Raw genomic sequence first — 20,222 nt, 5'->3', positions numbered from 1 at the left:
GAGGAAACGCGTAAAGGAGTTGTGAGCCCCAACTCAACTGAAACGCATCCCCTAACGCCCCCTGCATCGGATACTGGAGACTGCAAAACTACGGGCATTGCACGTTCTCGCAAGTGGCTAACAGGTCCACCCAAGGGGTTCCCCACGTCCGAAAGACGTAACGAACCACCTCCGGATGGAGCCTCCACTCGTGGTCGGCGGAGTACTGCCGACAGACTGTCCGCACGCACGTTCAGCACCCCGGCCAGATGATTTGCCACCAGACAAATCTGATGGTCCTGATCCCAGGACCAGAGACGCAGAGCCTCTCTGCAGAGACAACGCGATCCCACTCCTCCCTGCTTGTTGACATACCACATCGCGGTAGTGTTGTCCGTCAGGACTTGAAAAGACTGACGGCGAAGGGAAGGGAGGAAGGCCTTGAGTGCCAAACGAATCGCCCGCAATTCCAGAAGGTTGATGTGAAGCAACCTCTCCTCTGGAGACCAAAGACCCTTGATCTCCAGATCCCCCAGATGAGCACCCCACCCTAGGGTGGATGCATCCGCTATCACTGTGGCCACAGATAGAGGTAGATGGAAGGGCTTTCCTTGAGACAGATTGCCCTCCACGCTCCACCAAGATAGATCCGTTGCAGCTTCTCCAGAGATCCTGATCGACTCCCTGAGATCTCCATTGTGCTGATACCACTGCCTGCGGAGACACCACTGGAGCGCCCTCATGTGCCAGCGTGCATGGATGACCAACAGAATGCAGGAGGCGAACAGACCGAGCAGGCAAAGGACCTTCAGAACTGAAACAACCGCTCCATTGTGGAATAAAGGGACCATTGCCTGAATGTCGAGAATCCTTTGAGGAGGAGGGAATGCCCGACACACAGTAGTGTCCAGTACCGCCCCTATGAACAGGCTGCGTTGAGAGGGCACCAGGTGAGATTTGGGCACATTGATCAAAAAACCCAAGTCGAATAACAGCTGAGATGTTACCTGCAGATGACGCTGCACCATCTCTGGGGACTCTGCCTTCAGAAGCCAGTCGTCCAGGTAGGGGAAAACCGGACTCACCGACCTCCTGAGATGAGCAGCCACCACTGCCATCACCTTTGTGAAGACCCGAGGTGCGGTAGTAAGACCAAACGGGAGGACCACAAACTGGTAGTGTTGCGACCCAACCGAGATACTTCCTGTGCGACTTCAGGATTGGGACATGAAAGTATGCATCCTGCAAGTCGAGTGACACCATCCAATCTCCTTGCTGCAACGCTTGAAGAACCTGCGCAAGGGTCAGCATCTTGAATTTCTCCTGTTTCAGGTAAAAGTTCAAGATTCTGAGGTCCAGAATCGGACGCAATCTGCCATTCTTTTTGGGAATCAGGAAATACCGGGAGTAGCACCCCTGACCCCTTTCCTGCTCCGGAACCACCTCTATTGCACCCTTCTGAAGCAAGGCCAGAACCTCTTTCTGTAGGAGAAGCAGATGGTCTTCCGAGCAATAACCTTGGCAAGGAGGGTAAGGAGGAAACTCCCGAAAGGGAAGGGCGTACCCAGTCTCTACGAGGTTCAAAACCCAAAGGTCTGTTGTAATAGATTTCCAACCCCGTAGAAAGTAGGACACCCGACCCCCCACAGGACTTGCATGATCCGGGATGGGGGATCTAGGGCTGCTTCCCTGAAGCCTCATTGGGAGCAGAGGAGGAGGAGGAAGAAGAGGGGTTGCGACCAGAACCTCTCCGACCCCTTTGCTTCCCTCTATAGGACCTATAGAGGGGATTCTGTTGTTGCTGCTGCGGCTGCTGAGACTGTCGGAAGGAGCGAAAGGATGATCTTCCAAAACCCCTAAAATTCCGAAAAGCTGAACTTCTAGAAGGTGCCTGCAGACCCAAGGACTTTGCCGTCAATCTGCTGTCCTTAAATCGTTGAAGGGCAGAGAATGCCTTCTCCCCAAACAGCTTCTGTCCATCGAATGGCAAATCCACCAATGTGGCCTGAACATCCGCAGAGAATCCAGAGGAACGGAGCCACGCCTGTCTTCTCGCGGCTAGAGATGACCCCATAATTCTTGCCACCGAGTCCGCCGTATGCAGCCCTGACTGGATCACCTGTATGGCAGCTGCCTGAGTGTCCGCAACTACCTCCAAGAAGGACGACTTATCCCCCTCAGGCAATTTAGGGGCTAAAGATTTAATAGAGTCCATCAAGGCATGAATATAACGCCCCAGCAGACACGTGGCATTAGATGACTTCAGTGCCATACTTCCTGAAGAGAAGGACTTTTTAGCCGCCTGATCAATTTTCTTGGACTCCCTATCTGCTGGAGACTGAGGGAATGCACCCGAAGCATGTTTCGAACAAGAAGCCTGCACAACTAGGCTCTCCGGAGATGGATGCGTAGACAAAAAAATCAGGATCCCCAGGCGCAACCCTGTACCTTCTTGCCACCTGTCTGGAAACCGCCGGAGAAGAAAGAGGTTTCCTCCACACTTCCAACACCGGCTCCAAGATGGCCTCATTGAAAGGCAACAAAGGCTCCGAAGTTGACGTCGGAGAGTGCAACACCTCCGTAAGCAAGTTAGACTTGTACTCCACAGAGGGCAGCTGCAGATCTAACAGATCTGCGGCCTTCTTAATCACCACATGGTAGGGTGCCAATTCCTGTGGTGGAGAAGATCTTGCAGAAGTATGCTCCCACTCTGGGGTCGTATCCAAACCACTTGCTTCTTCTATTCCCTCAAACTCAACCGAAGAAGAGTCGACTTCACCTTCTTCCACTCTGCTCTATACCTACCTTCCTCCAATACCCTCTGGGCCTCCCTTCTTGATCGAATCCGGGGAGCCTGCGTCGTCGTCGTACGCGGCGTCGGTGGAGCCAGAGGTACCGGAGTCCGCAAAGCCACAGGAGTCGGCAGCGCCGGACGCGGCGCCAACGGCGTCGGCAACGGCGTCGAAGGCGGCTCCGAAACAGGATGATGCATCCGAAGCCTCGACGGATCCCCAATCGGCGCCGGAAATTGCCACGAAGGCGCCATCGGCATAAAGGGCAAAAAGGGGGCCTGAGCATAATGCTGCGGCACCCCTAGCGTATATGCCATTGGACCCACGGGACCAGTTGGTGCTCCGGATGGGAAGGCCGCCCTATTAAATATACCATACATGGCATTCAGAAATTGTGTTGAATCGGTACCTGGAGCCAGGAATTGTGGATAAGGAACAGACCCTGTATCCCTTTGTGGAGTCTCCGGCGTCGGCTCCGCAGTGTCTTCCACCGGAGCCGCAGATTCATCAGGCACCGGAGTAGGCTCCGCCTGTTCCTGCTCATCCATAGAGACCTCCGACTCCACTCGAACCGGAATCGACGCCTTTGACCGAGCCGGTGACTGCGCCGGGGACTGCGCCGAAGAATGCACTAGAGCCCGCTTCGGCAAAGGGGATCCTCTCGGAGACTTCGAAGGAGAAGGTGACAAGTCCTTGCTTCGACGCCGACGGGGCGAAGTCGACCTCGATTTCCTGCTCTTCGAGGACCGACGTCGAGAAGAATGCTTTCTCTTTTTATGATGCTTCTTCGACTTCGACGACGTCGAAGTCGACTCCCCCCGCCTCGACTTCTCCTTCTTCCTCCCTCTCTTCTCCTCACCGATCTTCTTCATAAAGAGTTTAGTCTTCCTCTCCTTCAGCGCTTTAAGATTCATCCTCCTACAGCACGCACAATCTTCCACATCGTGGTCCGAAGAAAGGCACCACAAGCAGTCTTGATGCGGATCAGTCATGGACATCAGGCCTCCACACTCCCTACAGGGCTTAAAGCCCGACTTCCTCGTCGAAGACATACCAAATTTTCAACAGTAACACGGCCAAACTACAAAGTAGCTAGAGAGCACTGGAAAAAACCATTGCGCGTCGACGGCACGGAAAAAAGGGAACTGACGTCATCACGCCGACGTGGGCTTCTTATGGCTCCGGTGACATCGTACGGAGTCGCGAGCGGTGCCGATGCATTATGACGTCGACGTGGAGTGCTGGGAAAGAAAAGTTCCGTGGAATGCTGGCGCAGTGTATATTCACAAGGTGAGGAATCCACTGGCTGATGTATCCATCAGAAATCAAGAGCATCTACGACAACTTCGACGAAGACAACCAACACACTGAACCCTCACCAACCACACCCGACACCCTGAAGCCAGCGACAACTGGACAGCCCTCACCACTGAAGACACACTGAAGACGATGAAGTCGATCCACTCCGGGGCCCCCACGGACCCCTGCCCCCACCACATTTGCAACAGAGCAGCAGACACCATTGCCCCCATGCTCTGCCACACCATCAACCGTTCCCTGGCAACCACCACATTCCCCGACGACTGGAAACACGCCGAGGTCAACCCCATCCTGAAGAAACCCTTGGCAGACCCCACCGACCTCAAAAACTACAGACCCATCTCCTTGCTCCCGTTCCAGCAAAAGTAATAGAGAAAGCCATCAACAGCCAACTCGACACATTTTGTGTTGTTTTGATGCAATTTCAATTGTAGTGCACAGGGCCGCTGCCAACCAGGTCCCTTGTGCCAGTACTTCTTCCCTGAAAACAAATCCCCAATTGGTACTTCTACCCCTTGTAAGTCCCTAGTAAATGGTACCTTGGATACCTAAGGCCTGGAAGCTGAAGAGGGTCCTGTTGGACCTCCCATCACTGGGACCAGGCCAACTTGAATGCCCCTGTGAGGGAGAAAACAACAAAGTCGACATGACACCCTGTATGGGTGCCATGCCAGCTAACACTGCCTAAAGGCATAGGTAAGTCACCCCTCTGGCACCCCTCACAGCCCTATGGCAGAGTGCACTATACTACAGGCGAGGGCATATCTGCCTGACAGATATGCTGTTACAATATTAGGGTTCATTCCCCAATATTCTAAGTGCCAGGGAAGCCATAGAGAGTACATGGGCTGGAAACTCAACCACTCGAGTTCCCAAGCACCATGATGGCTTCACTGAACACAAGAGTGATTGGTACCAAACTACTCCTCTCAATAAATACACACTGATGCCAGTGTGGGATTTATTGTACCACGTACACCTCAGAGGTGCCTCCTGAAAATCTGCTAACCCTGGTGTGGTCTCTAACCGTCTGTAGGTAACAAGCCACCACCAGACATGTTACTGTTCCCCTGGGTAGAGAGCCCTTGCTCTCTGGGACCAGAAACAATGCACATCCTGGGTAGAGGTGTCACACTAGGATGGGCCAGAGCTCGAAGAGGGGAGCTTCAAAGGCCTGCCGCCTTTGTAATGCCACCCACCCAGCCTCTGCTGCTAGCAGCAGATGGCAGCCCCCGGATTGCACCCCACTCTGGGTGGGAAAACCAGTGGAAAATGTGAGAAGATCAGCAGGTGTGCCCACCTCTGTCAACTCCACCCCAAAGGCAGGAGAGGCGAGATGAAGCACATCTTTCAATGCCCGCCATCTTGAAGATGGTGAGACCCCTCCAATCAGGGCAAGATCTATGTCCCCCTCCCACAGGAGAGTAGCATATCAGAGAGTGTAATCACCCAAGGTAAGGTGTCTATTGGCCCTACCTGCTCCCCAAAAACTGGAAACTAGATCTGCGCCGATCTAAGAAAGAAGACGTCCCTCCAGAGAAGACTGAAGACGACTGCCTTGGCCCCAGCCTTACTGGCCTGTCTCCAGCTTCGACGAACCTGCGACCGGTCTTACAGCCAGCGACCTCTAAAACCCCTGGGAGGACTGCTGCCTTCAACAAGGACTTTAATCTCCTGTGGACAGCAGACCTGTCCAGAAGAAACCTACTCCAAGGACTCCAGATCCATGCGGATCGCATCTCCAGCCCTCTGCACCAGACGCCCACCACCAGAGTCTGAGTGGCTCACTTCTGCAGTGAAGTCTCCCCAGTGATCCTGAACTCGTGTCCAGCGTTGGCTGACCTCTCCTGATCTCCACAACAGCGCCTGCAGTGTGAATCCAGAGGCTCCCCCTGACAGCGACCAGCTCCAGTAAACAGATAGTCGTCGAAAGGAACCCCTGCACCCAAAGACCCTGGGCCCTGGTGAGCTGAACCGGCAGTGCCCCTACAACCCCCTAAATCTCAACTAACCTATGCTGTCATTGGTCTTCCTTCTGCAAACTTCCTTGCCACGCCTGCAGCCTCTTTGCCGAAAGAAGCATTGGGCGTCAGACGTCAAAATTGCATTCTGTCCCCGGCCGCCCCTGTTCCGCTGGTGGTGCATGTTTGGTGCTGCGATGTGGCCCCCTCCTGTGCTTAACCTAATCCCCAAAACTTGGCCCCTGCAACAGATCTACTTATCTGCAAGCAGTGTCCCACCGGGCACCCCCTGTCTTCACTGGAAAGCATTGGGACGAACTCAGACTTTACCCTTTGCACCCGGCTGCCCCTGTGCCGCTGGTGGTGCAGATTTAGCACTCACCTGACCCCTGGCCCTTGCCGACTTTTGGCTCTGAAGACTGGGATTTTAAGTGCAGTACTTACCTGGTTAACCACAAAACTGATTTCACCATAGAATAACATTGTAAGTGTCGATATTTCAAAATGCAAAGTATTGTTTTTAAAAATCTTTTTATTAACATGCTCGGAATTCAACAATGCAGTCAGATATTCCATATAGCATATTACGAGTTGCATGCTTTTGAGTTGACGTTTCCTAATCGATACACAAGAAGCTCTAGTACCACCCCTCCCTCCCTTTCTTATTTCCAGAATTACACTTTATGTACCTTGATATGCCAGCCATGGTCCCCACACTTTTCCCCATTTCTTCGGGCATGTGCAAAGTATTTTTTATTTAAAAACATACTCAATTTAAAACAAAAGAATAATTTTCTAAAATCGGTCTGGATCTCCTTCAAGTTGTGTGCCCATTACTGATCACTGTGGTGCAATAGATGTCTTACACTCTTCTGTTAGGCCTAAGGCTGCTCGCCCACACTACCGCTAATAGAGCACTTTGGGTTTTACATTGAGCCCTGTACACTTTTGGGGCAACCCCTGGACTCTGTTCACAGTATTACCAAATAGGTGCCTCTGGGCCACACCTCTAGACCCGCCCCCCCCCTCCCCCCTTAATATGTTATTTGCTTTATTTTTTTAGGACAATGGGACAGAGTCCTATAATGGCTGTTTTAACTCTTTGTTGATGCTGTCAGCAGCCAATCAGATCTTATCTTTTCATCTGCTGGCCCTGCAGGATTCCGTCGGCACTAGATCTCTCTAAATTTTGAAACTTAATTGTTCAAAAACAGCTGAGAAAATTACACCAAATCAGAAAAAGCACACTGCCCGTGTAAAGATCTAGCTTTCCGTTTAACGTTCCTATAGGAAATTGCATGGGGGAAATGAAGTTTGGGACCCCTCCTTTTTCTCTGCCATAGCTTGATGGATCACCACTTTCCAAGAAGGAGAGGAGGTGGATGACATTTTTAGGAACGTTTTGTGAAGATTTGTCAAATGCGCCACAGTTAGAAGTAAGCGAAACCAAAGGGGATGATGGTGAATGTATGACATTGTTCTGCATTCTGTCCATCAACTGTTTTTACATTTGTCACCCCGAGTGGGACGGGTATGCCCAGACGTGGGTCCCGTGCTCTCCATGCCACTGGAATCAAGCTATCCTGGCTGAAGAAGGGTGAAACCCCGAAACCGGTCCTAGGATGCTTGTTTCCAGTCCAGGGAGGACCTGGCTTGGCAGTCCGGGCTGGAGTGTTCCCATGAGACAGGGTCAAGACTGATTTGCATTTGGCTGGGTTCAAACTGGAATGGCATGGTGAACAAAAAAACGATGAATTTAGGCCCAGATCTCTGTACTGGGGGTGAATGTATGACATTGTTCTGCATTCTGTCCATCAACTGTTGTTTTTGCACAGTTCGAAGTAAAGCAAAAAACACTTCCTGCCATCTATTGTTGGGTCCCGGCATTTGCAGCTTGATTTTCTTCAAAGACGCTCAAGTCACAAGACATATCATACCTTCTGCTTTAGGCCAGAATGACCTGCAGACAGGTTCCATTTTAGATTATTTTTCCACTTAGCGGGTGAGTAGTGTAAGTGAACGGTAGTATTGAAGACAGTATGCTGAGCATAACAGTGAGTAAATGAAAAGGTGTAGAAAACATCTGCTCATTGATACATTCTGGGGAGGAGGCCGGACACGTGTGCATCTAAAGCACTGCATGCTACAAACAGATGGCTACAAAGTAAGTAACAATTTTCATTCTAAGTATCTATGGCTGTAGATACACATGCTTTGCATATACTATAAAAGCAGTCTTCTCCAAAGCATTGGCTAGCTAGCAGATGATGCCGATGTTTGAAATGGTGTTCTTAATACTACTTGGCCAACTATAGCTTGTTGGCACACAAAAACATCTACATATAAGTGCATAGTAAATGTGTGTGGCATTGATCAAGTATCAGCCTTACTGATATCTATTAGGGGACGTTAATAAAAATAAAAAAAGGCAATGTGGCTCCTTAAAGTGTAGTGTGTGGTTTTGGAGGCATAGGGAGTGTGTGTTTGGCTTTAGAATAAAAGGTCTGGGAACCTATCCACCTGGCAATGCCAGCTTTAGCAATGGCACATCTGCTGTGGAGTTTGGCGAAGGTTGTGAAAAGCTGATTAAACTTTCTAAATTGTTTAGTTCGGTCAATTTAATAGATAAACACCATTTTAACAGACAGAGTATTTGGTGCCCTTTCCGCTACAGATTGGTTCTGGGAAACAAAACTAGTAGCTCAATAGTATGATTCATGTGGAACGAGATTACAACCTTAGGCAGAAATGTAGGATTGTTAAGAACTTCCCTATCTTTATGAACTTGAATGAATGATTCCCGTATTGTAAGGGATCGGAGCTCACTAATACGTCTGAGGAAAGTGTTAATTACTAGCAAGGTCCCCTACCTAGATAACTAAGTCGCACGAGTGCTGAGGCTTGCCAAGAGGGCTCATAAGCCAAGGGTGGGCCACATTAAGATTCCAGACAAGTACAAGAAGGGGTCTTTAGACACCCCCATGAAAGCTTTTATTAAAGGAACCTTAAAAATAGATAATGCTATCTGTTGTGAAAGTATGTTGCAACTGCAGTCAAGAGTAAGTGTAAAGCAGTACAAGTGAGACTTACCTGGGAAAGATGTAGAAGGTAGGCAACAAGCTCCTGAATGGGGACAGTAAACTGACCTCCTTGTTTAGCAGTACAGTAGTGCATGAACCTTTTCCCTTTAGCTGTGCAGCAGGCGCGAGTAGCGGGTTTTCTGGCATTCTGTACAATAGCCATACATGTATGTGGGATATGGAGGTAGCTAAACTCTATGAACTCAGGGGACATACTGCAAGACTTAGCTGTTTGGCATCTGGCTGGCTTAGCAGACAATCATGCTGGTTGAAAGGGTTTGGCCCGATTGGGAGCTTCTTGTGGGGACTGACTGACATCTTAAGCAGCATCGAGTAACAGGGCTCTCTTGACTAGACTGAGGGCCATAGACACTTGCCTTATCTTCCTTACCACATATGGGATGAGGGCAAGAGGAGCAAAATGGGCATTTATCCCTGCCCCGTACATCTATAGTGCGTTGCCCATGGGCTGGGGGTGAGGATAACTGACGGCAAAGCTTTGCTATTTTGCATTTTTGGGAGTGGCGAGCAGATCTATTGTTGGGAGTGGAGTCCCCCAGCGCTGAAATGACCCATGGAGGACTGCAGGGCAGAGTTCCCATTCATGGGCTTGTTAATGCGTCCTGCTGAGCAGATCGGCAAAATAGTTTTTTACACCTAGGAGATGCTCAGATAACAGGTGAATGCTGTTGTGAGCTGTCTAATGTCAGTTCTCCTGAGCCACATCAGAAAGCTGGGGGAGTGGGTTCCCCTCTGCTTCTGGATGTAAAACAAAGCCTTCATGTTGTCTGTTTTTATCAGTATTGTTTTCCCTCTGAGAAGTGGGGCAAAGTCTTTGAGGGCTACTGTGATGGCTAAACCTCCAGGAAGTTGATTTGATGACTGTGGTGCTGAGTAGCCAAAGAGCCTTAAATTATCATCTGGTGGAGGTGAGCTCCCCACCCAACCAGTGAGGAATCAGTGGTTTTTTGAGGGGTCTGAAAAAACAGTGCTATTCCGCCAAGAATAGAGAATGCTTGACCCTAGTTGTTACCAATGCTAGATTCATCTAATGCCCTTCCGCTTGTGCCCTCTCCAAAATCTTGTAATGGGTGCCTATGCAACCTGTTGTGTGGTACAATCAATAAGCAAGAAGCCATCATTCCCAACAGATGTAAAGTGCACAAACGGATGGGAAAGTGTGTCTGAAAAAAGAAGCAGCAGCTTTTGGAATGCCATCACCCTTTCTTTGTTGGGGTATGTTTTGTTTGTTTCCTCGTTCACAATGGAACCAAGAAAGGGGTGACTTTATCAGGGTTCATGACGCAACTTTTTCACCCTGATGCTGAAAGCAAGGCTGTGAATTAGAGGCACCGCTAGCTGAGTATGTGCTAGGCATGTTTGCTTCCTGTTACTTATCATATAGCAAAGGTAATGGCGGTGAATTGGATGTAAAGGGATGCAAAAGTATGAGTATTTCTGATCCAGCGCAGACATGAAGTTGCCTTGCCGTAACAGCGGGATGTCTACTCGTAGGGTGACCATGTCAGAGCGTGCAGGAGAAGATGAACCTGGTCAGTGGTTGAGGATCTATCGGTATGAATTGTTCTTTTTGAGAAAGAGAAAATAAAGGAAATGTACCCCAACACCATGATGGTGTACAGACCCCAGTGCTAGGAGCACCAGAACCTCTACAAGGTAAATGTGGTCTGAACTCCATACGTGATCGGAAGATAGGTGGGAGGGTTTAAAATAAATTGGGCACTACTCTTCTCCCACAATGGACAGGACCCAAATGGTCTGATGTAATTTTTTCCTAATGAGACAGGAAGTACCTTAGTCTTCTCCTGACAGGTGTAACGTGATTGCATGGGGGGCCGGATGAAGTCACTATTTTGTAGCAGAGGAGACTGCAACGCCACTTCTTTCTTTACCCCGCTCATTTCCTCTACAGGCTCTCCTTTGAAAGGATTTAGACTGTTGGGAGTCGTAAAAGGCTGCTTGTACTGCCCAAGCCCACTTCCTTGTTACCCCTTCTGGTGTGCTTTTGGCAGAAAGCAGGCTTGGTACGGAGAGACTGGTGCCGATAGACTTAGTAACGTCTGTATCCTTTTTGGATTTTCTCGAGCATCTGGTTGACCTAAAGACCGAACAATTGTTTGGCATTAAAAGGTACATTCAAGAGCTGGTGTTTCTCCTTTAGACTAAACCCTGAGTCCCTAAACCAGACGTGCCTACGAAGGATGACTATAGTGTTGATCCCTATAGCAGCTGGGTCTACTGCATCGAGGGCACATCAAATATTAACACAGATAAGCGTTTTACCCTTTGTCGTCTTTTGCGTGGAGTTTCATGTAGCTACTTTATGAGCTCCTACATCACCTTCTAGAGGTAAAAATCGTACCTGGAGAGGATACCCAGAAGTTGGCAATTCACCAATATGTGGCTGTTCCAAGTTCCCCCACTTCCCCGCAGTGTCAATCATTTTGCACTCCTGTTTGGGGGAGGAGTATACCCTATAGCTTGTGCAGAAGCCCTCATAAGGGCAAATAGGGAATCCAGGAAAAGGTTCCCACCAACATAAGCTGGCTCTACTGGTGCAGGTTTATATTTCAGGAGAGTCACTACCATGACCTTAAATGGGTCCTTAAAGGTGTCACTGGTGGACTTAGGCATTCCCTTTATCATAGAAAGATAGCCAACGGAACACACTGTGGGGACAATATTTCAACAAGGAAGTCATGCTCATTTTCCACAGAATGGAGCTTGACATGTTGAGCAGTCAGCTGTATGACTGCATGATACAACAGTAGTATCATCCAGTGGAGATGTCTTAGCAAGCTATGCCTTGAGATGTGTCTCTTTCCCACACTTCCCTCTGTAGTTAGCTTCCTGTTAGGCAGGGCTCTACCAACGTTCCTGCTTCCATCAATGTCCCTACAGTCTCGTGTTCAGTACCATCTGCCATGCCACCATTAGTGGTGCTCTCTTACCAATACATACACAACCAAAATTCTGTTGGACCGATGCGCCCTACCCTTTTGGTTCTGTCACCGTGAGACTATCTCAGTAACCACCATAGTGAGTCCGAGCTCTGGAGTGATGTGCAATAGATCTGCTATAGAAGCCCGAAGGTCCAGTGAGTTGTCGTGAAATTCCCAAAAGTGCTCAATCATTTTACTGTGACGATCTAGTCGGTCTCTCCCCCTCTCACCCCCCTGGCCACTATTTTCCTTAGGGTTTTATTTTCTTCAGGTGTGTCATTAATCACACTGAGTGTGAACTATCTTAGGGGAAAGAATAATTCTCCATTCTTCCGAGAGCCAATAAAGAGTCTTGAGTTCTGACAGGAGGTGATCTGCAAGTCCTGCCTGAGCTTGCTAAGATCAGACTCCAAGAAGTCTTCACTTGGACCATTTGTTGGTCCACTGATCCAGAAGAGTATGAGGTATCTTGGATTGTTTTTCTTGTTGAAGGGACATGACTTGGCTATTTCCCCATCTCAAACGTCTGCTCTCAAACATCTCTCACACACTTTCACCTAACACCTGCCATGACATGCATAAAATCATCAGAATGATAAGTAAACCTCAGCCTTTGAAAGGCGAAGCTAAGACCTGGCTAAGGAAGAGCTCTTTATATGAAATCCTCTAAAGCCATTTTGAAGCTGTCATACACATTGGGCTAAATCTGTTCAAGAGCATCTACAAAGCTAGAAAAGGTTGGAAGGCAAACATCCGAAGGAAAATGTGACTTGCCTGTAAAAATCAGTTTACAACCTATGAAGCTGTGAATTCACCTGCTGTACACCTTCCTGCCATCTAGTGGTTAGTACAGGAAATTGCAAGTCGTTTTTCTTCAAAGTAGAACTTTCGGTTTCAAAGTGCCTCGAGACTCCCCCCCCCCCCCCCCAAACCCCCAAAACGCCCCATGAAAAAGACTACACCTTAGATTGTTTTTTTTCCCTAAAAGGTGACAGAAGGTATTGGGAGTGATGCAAAGTAGCACAGTGCATGTGTACTGGTGCAGTTGTAATAGTGACAGGGTGTTTATTATTGGAAACATTTTACCATAAGCTCACATCTGGCTACGTGGGAGGGCATAGGTGATTATACAGCACTACATGCTCCAGACCAATTGTTACAGGTAAGTAACATTTCCCAAATGCAGCATGTGTCCTTGCAGAGCACATGCTTTGCATAGACTGAAAAACAGTTTTGGTTCCCTTTAAGCAGTGGCTTGCGTACAGATAAGGAAGTTGTTTGTAGTAAGGTTTTAAAGACACTTTGCACAACCTGTGCCTCTCGGCAGGCACAAATGTCTACACAGTAATGACTTGTGAACCTGTGTGGAATAGATAATCTAGCAGCTTTACAGCTCTCTGCATGGGGAATATTTTATTTTTTTATTTTATTTTATTGGTATTTTCAAGAAAATGCAATACGCATACAATACAACAGACCAACATACCAGTTATACATGTCCAGAAATAGAAAGCAGCACATTAGGTCCATTACAAGTGTTAGACATTGTGCTCCCAATTTAGCAATATGCAATAGAAATGCCAATAACAGCCATTATGCGACAGCAACCATGAGGTATACATTTTTGGGAAGGTATTTGTAGAGCCCAGACCCCGTCTGACATTATTTACATCATAAAACATCAAATAACCACATCGGATCATTACATTTCCCCGGTAGGTTCTTCACGCGTAGAGGTATCCCCATCCTTCCCCCGCTGCTCCTGGGCCCAAGCGATGAATGGCTCCCAAATGTTGCAGGGTCTCGAAGTAGGTGGCATTAAGTCCCAGAATGTGCTTAGTTGGGAATGTCCATATGTTACGTCTCTAATCCACTCCTTAGCCGAAGGTTTCCTCCCCCAGTGTACGGCAAACTGGCATTTAGCAAATAAAAGAAGTAGTGCATGTAATTTGTGCTTCTTAAATGGCGTATCCTTAACATAGCCAAGCAGTCCTAATAGGGGGGACAGGGATGAGGACGCGCCAATGATCTGGTTTATTGATGTAAAAATTGTGGACCAAAATGTGGTGAGTTTTGGACAATCCCAGGCCATGTGCAGGAAAGAAGCGGGGGCAAACCCACAGCGCCAGCAGCTCTCATCGTCCCTCAGCCCCATACGTTGTAAGCCTATAGGTGTTCTGTAGTACCAATGGAGGAATTTAAAATGAATCCGGCAGAGCCTATAGCTGGGTGATAGTTCAGTGAGTTGACAGCAACAATATGTACATTGATCCTCGGTTATTGGGGTAGGAAGCTCATCGTTCCACCCCTGCAATGCTCTGGGCCGCACCACCGGAGCAGTGTTTTGCATGTGCGTGTAGAGGCGTGTGACAAGTTTGCGTAGCGACGGTGAATGGAGCAAGTTCTCTAAGGCTGACAAAGTTGACGGGGGAGCCGGGAAGACATCCTGCAGGGCACGACAGGCAGTACGTAATTTATGATATAGGAACATTTTCGGCAAATGGTACTCTCTGACCCTCGGCTGCAACTGGGGGGTCCCTGAACGTGTTATCTGGGTATAGGTCCGCAAATGTGTGGAGTTTCAGCTTCTGCACAATCGTTTTACTTATCCCATCTCCAGTGTTTGGCAACATGGGGGTTTGTGCTAATGGGATGAAGGAGCATACAGTATCTGGGCGCCCGCCTGTCGCCGCAATCCATCCCAAGCCCAACGCAGAGTCTCCGTGGGGTCTATTTCCTCCCTGGGGCGTCGATAGGGCTGGAAAAACGCCACCCAGATGGGGATGCATAGGGAATATTTAACTGGAAGTCCATAGCCTTTTTAACAAGTAGAATGTGTCATAGGTACAATATTTATGATTATTTTTGGCATAACACATTTGAATACATTTAACTATATCGTGCAAGGCACTAATTGGAAATGGGGTCAGCAAACAAATTGTTGCTATATTTTCTGAATTGATTTTGAATGTTCAAAGTAATAAATCACTTTTTTTTACATCTAAAGTGTATAAAGGCCCTATCTGAAACAGAATGTGGTTACAGAAAAACTCTAAGTCAATAGTTTGGTGCAGTCAGTGTCCAGAGCATGGTTTCACTGGGGGCCTATAGATGGTTCCTCTTCAAAGATGGAGTCCTTGGAGGACACATTCTGGACTCTGCTCTCTCTGGCCTCCTAGATATCAGATGTACCTCCTCTCTCTTTCCGTAGTCAACCACAATGTCTTCAATGCTGGGTTTGGCCACAGGAATTTGCTTTTACATACAGCGCAGAACGAGACGTATGTGTCCTCTATATCCCCTAACCACCCTCCCAAACGAGTCACTGTCAAAGGACCGGTCTTTAAAATCCTTCAGTTCAAGTTGATTGAAAAGCAATCAATGGAGTCTTCATGTCTTGTAGGAAGCAATTCTGGTCCTTGGAGTTAAGCGATTGACTTGTGCAGCTCAATAGTTCCTGAGCTCCGAAACACGTCCAAACTGATGGCATAATAAAACAATCCAAAGTGAAATCTTTGTCCTGATATCGGTTTCGGGAGAGATTACGAGTCACCTCGAATCTCTCCAGTCCAGTCCAGACCCAGAACTAGATGGCAGTGTGAAAAGCATGTGATCTATCACAGGGCATGCTGCAAACCGTACATTCAGAAAATCATGAAATCACCCCCTTTCTCAGAATTTTCTTTTCAAAAACATGCAACTTTTTGGTGGTTTTTGGCAAGCTGCAAAGAGATTGACTTGCCGATACCAAACATATCTGATAAAGCTGAGACAATATCCAAATAAAGGCTTCACTCCTTTGAAGAATGATAAAGCTTGGTGATATCATTCACCAGAACACTAGTTTCGCTACTTGGAGGCTGTTGAGAGTTGCCCAGTGCTGGTAAATTTGCTGGCAAGGTTTACGGTATTGTGAGAAAGAATGGGGAATTATTGGTTAAGACTGGATTTACCAGCCATAAACCACACAATTCCCAATTCCTTTGGATCTAGTGCACATCTTTACCATCTGCTCTGAGCATGAGTGATGGCTCACTTTTTTTGCTAATCTAATGCATGAGATCACAGCTCAACAACAGATGAGCCTTTTGGTCAAACTAAATGATTTATGGAGTTTCAGTACTACCTTCCACATCCGACCACCATCTGTCAATGTTTTTGAAATCTTACAGCTGGTGCGGAGAAAAGGGAGAAGGCAGGGGAACATTTCCTAAAGTTACATACCAAGCAGTGACACGTTGACTCGTACTTGTAAAGCACCTCCACATAATACAAGGTCAGTGGATGTGTTTTAGGGTGGGACAGGTATAGCGAAGCCACACTCCGATCAAGAATTAGTGTTTTTAATTTGTACAGTACAAATGAACTACATGTTGCTACCCCTAGTTGGGGCAAGGGTGCTCTACTAATAGTCTGGAAGAACTGAGTTGGGACTAATAAAGGTCCCCAATTTTCTGTTTTTACAGATTTTTACAGATAAATACAGACAGAAAACAGCGTATTTGACTATTTTATTTTGAATCTGAAACACACAGAAATGTGGCCTTTTTTCGACTGATTCCATCCAGTTATTCCAGGCCAACAGGTGAGCAGAAATCCTGGGAAGTTAAAAACGGGATGAGATTTCCTAGAATAATTGCATACTTACACATGTATTTGTAGTTTATTGCTAATATTTTCATTTGAGTATTATTTGTTATATTTGGCTGATGAACGTGCTAAAACCCAAAAGCCATCTAAAATTGCCTGCACATTAAATAAATATGAAAATATACATCACAAAAGCATTTATTCACAAAAAACTAAAATATGGATAAATACTGATCAGATGGCAAAACAAATATGGATAACTATAAAAACCAGACGGAAATGGTAAAAAAAACAATACCATAAAACTGAAACCTAACCAAGAATACATTGCTGATACTGAAGTGGTGGTTATAAGAGTTATTTGATGCAAACATTACTTACTTCTGGCCTTCTTTCAAGTGCTTCCTTAATTATGGGGTGCAATTCTTCTATAAGTTCCCTGCCAGAACAAAATGAGCAATGAATTATTGAATGGATCCTCAAAGATTGATTAAACTCAAAATGAATATGATCAAACATGAACATATTGAGCTCAAATGCAATTTAATTTGCCAAATTAAAGTGTCTTTTGTGAAACGGAGTACAAAATTAAAATACATTTCTCTTTTGACATGAAAGTTAATGTATTTATCACATAATTCACAAATATATCTCAAAGACCCGAAGAGAACACCGGACGCACACACTCACGAATGTGCAAAACGTAAAATCGAAGCATTTAGGTATCTTGACAGATGTTAACACACATAATTTGAACCTTCCCCATGCATTTATACCCCAATCCAAATCTGTTTGTAGAGTGCGGCTAATCACCCATGAGGGTATGCAGACACAGAGTGGCTGCCGGGGCTCAACCGAATAACCAGGTCTTGAGTCCTTTTTTGGATTCCAGCAGGGAGGATGAGGTCGGTAGGTGAAGTGAGAGGTTGTTCCAGGACTTTGTGGCAAGGAGGAAGAAGGAGCTTCCTCCACTGTAGCTGAGGCAGATGCAGGGACAGTGGGCAAGGAAGAGAGAGGCAGAGCGCAGGTCTCTGTACACGAGGTGGAAAGTCAGTCATGGTTGATGTAGATCGATCTTAGGATGTGATGCCCTTTGATGTTACCTCACTTATACCGCGATAAATCATGGCATTCATAGCGACACAACATCTCAAATGACCTAATTCATGAGAATACTGTGCGCAGCTGCAGAGCAAGTTTTAGTTCATGTACTCTGGCTAGCAATTTCACAACACTGTGTACGGAAGTGGGAGAGTCATAGTAAGTTTTGGGAGGGGCGTAAAATAAATTTGTGTACAAATTGATAAAGTTTTCCTACCTACAACTTATCTTGAGCCTTTGTTTTTTTCAATTTAATGTAAAAAGAAAATATATATCAACAAAAATGTGCTTCAAATAGTCGCGTGGAGTGTTGCTGAGTGGCGTTTCAGAGTGGAGTGTCGAGTACAGTGGAGGAGAGTGGCATAGAGAGAGGGGCAGAGTAGGGGGTGTTGCAGCTTAGAGCGAGGGAGTATAGTGGGAGGCGGGTGTGTCAGAGTGGGATGTTGTAGTGTCTTAGTGTCGGTATAGAGTGGAGTGGCATGTCGCAGCTGTCAGTGTCGCACTGTACCGACGGAATACTGGGTTGCGGTGTAGAGTGTGATGGCGTAGAGTACAGGGGCCTACAGTGGAGTGACAGAGTGGCGAAGCGCAGAGGCGAGAAGAGAAGAGGCGAGTAGAGAAGCATAAAGGGAGTTGCGTACAGTGAGTTGCGCAGAGAGTCATGGAGAAGAGCGGAGTACAGGCGCAGCAGAGCGGTGCGGCAGACAGACGGTAAAATCTATTGAGTGAAAAACTTGTTTTGGGAGCCCCCCTTTTTTCTTTGCACCCCCTTAACTAATCATCATGAAACCTTGCATCATCAGTCAAAGTACCAATGTAGAAAAAAGGAATAGGTCTGCAACGTCTCATGAAGACTCGTCAAACGGTGTTAAAGTTGTTAATCAAAACTGAGGAATTCTGATATCTCAGAATCCTAACTATAACTACAGAGCTACTGCCACTCTGATAAATGTATATGTGCTCACAGACATGAGTGTCACCAGCTTACGTGATCAGATGTGTGAGCATGCAGATCTCTAAAATGGGACCTTTTTATAGATGGATTAAAGAGTCAATTCAAAGGAACGGCTAGGTGGAAGTGTGGTGAGTATTTGGCAGTTAGAGTGTATTTCTTGCTGGGCTCAAGATAGCACAAAAAGCAAAATAACTTTGCCTATAATGCATCTGTATGGTGGGAATTACACGGGGCCTCAAACGTATTCCAGCACCCAGTGTTAACATTTTTCGTAGCTGGTCACTAGAATGACATCCACAACTTCAGGAAGGAGATCAAAAGCCATCAACTGTTGCTTTACAATTTCCACACATGGAGGTATAGATTGCCTAGGCCTGGGGCTCACTACTCTGCCCTGCTGCTGCGCCACAAGTCCTCTAGAAACGATAGCCAGATATTGGACAATAGATGTTCATGCCCAGAAGTTCGGGGTACTACGCTTTCCTGGTCTATTCCAGAGCCACCAGAATGACTTGGGCCCTGTCGTTTCTTATCTTCAGAACATGGAAAGAAGAGTTAGTGACAGAAAAGCATACAAGAAGCCTGTGCTTCACTCTAGGCAGAATGCATTACTGAAAGCCTTCCTGTGGACTCCAGCACACAAAAGTATTGACATTGCTCATTATCTACGATGGCGAATAGATCGAGACAGAATTATCCCAATCGCTGAGAGGTGCCCTGCATCACCATTTGTGATATGTTAGACAATGCCAACTGTGTTTATCTGGCCTGGTGCTCAAAAATCCCACCAGGTGGATCACAAATAGAGACCTGCTATTTCCAGAGCCTCCTGGCACAGGATCCAGGAGCCCACTCAGCCCTGTATGTTGCACTACTGCATAATGGTGGTGGTGTCCATGAGAACATGGGACCAACCTTCCTTTAATGGACTGCAGAAAGGAATTTCACGCCAAGCGAAAGGCCTGTAACGCCAACAGGTTGATGCAGAAGCAAGTCTCCACCAGAGACCAGACTCCTTTGATCTCAACCTTTCTCAGATTACATCCCCAACCATACAGCGACTTGTCTGGGACCACTGTCAACTCTTGGTAAGGTAGGGAGAGGGGTCTGCCCATGGTCCAATTGCAGTTGAGCAGCCTCACAAACCTGGATGAAATCCGACATTTACTTGGTGATGAGCTCCCTGAGACTTTTGATCATACTGCAGAACCAGCATTCGCCCTCAGGGGGAGTCGGGAAGCAGGATATAGGAGGCCAATCAGTCTCAGAGCAACACTCAAGGATACCCAAGACGAGATAGAAAAATTAGGATCATAGCACAAATGTTCTGGACACACTGAAAAGGAGGACAGGATCGAAACTGCACTGTGTCCAGGATGGCTGGTATGAACTGGAGCTTCTGCGAAAGTAGTCCGGTGTGACTGACAAGTTGATCGAAAACCCCAAAAATATTTAGAGGTCTGCCGTCATCTGGAGGTTGT

General features: G+C 47.2%; 1 protein-coding gene across 19 annotated transcripts in view; it reads right to left on the bottom strand.

The window, feature by feature from the left end:
- Positions 1 to 20,222, bottom strand: part of FRYL (FRY like transcription coactivator) — a 2,516,714-nt gene that overhangs the window by 1,487,532 nt on the left and 1,008,960 nt on the right. For all 19 annotated transcript variants that reach the window (XM_085642132.1, XM_085642134.1, XM_085642126.1 and 16 more), the window contains one exon: positions 17,067 to 17,124. In XM_085642132.1, coding sequence (XP_085498258.1) covers positions 17,067 to 17,124 — 58 coding nt within the window. The remainder of the gene's footprint in view (positions 1 to 17,066; positions 17,125 to 20,222) is intronic.

This window comes from Triturus cristatus, chromosome 2_2, assembly GCF_964204655.1.
Source record: "Triturus cristatus chromosome 2_2, aTriCri1.1, whole genome shotgun sequence".
In the NCBI taxonomy this organism is placed as follows: domain Eukaryota; kingdom Metazoa; phylum Chordata; class Amphibia; order Caudata; family Salamandridae; genus Triturus; species Triturus cristatus.
Note: the sequence above shows the minus strand (reverse complement) of the source record. Positions and strands in the feature narration are given on the sequence as shown.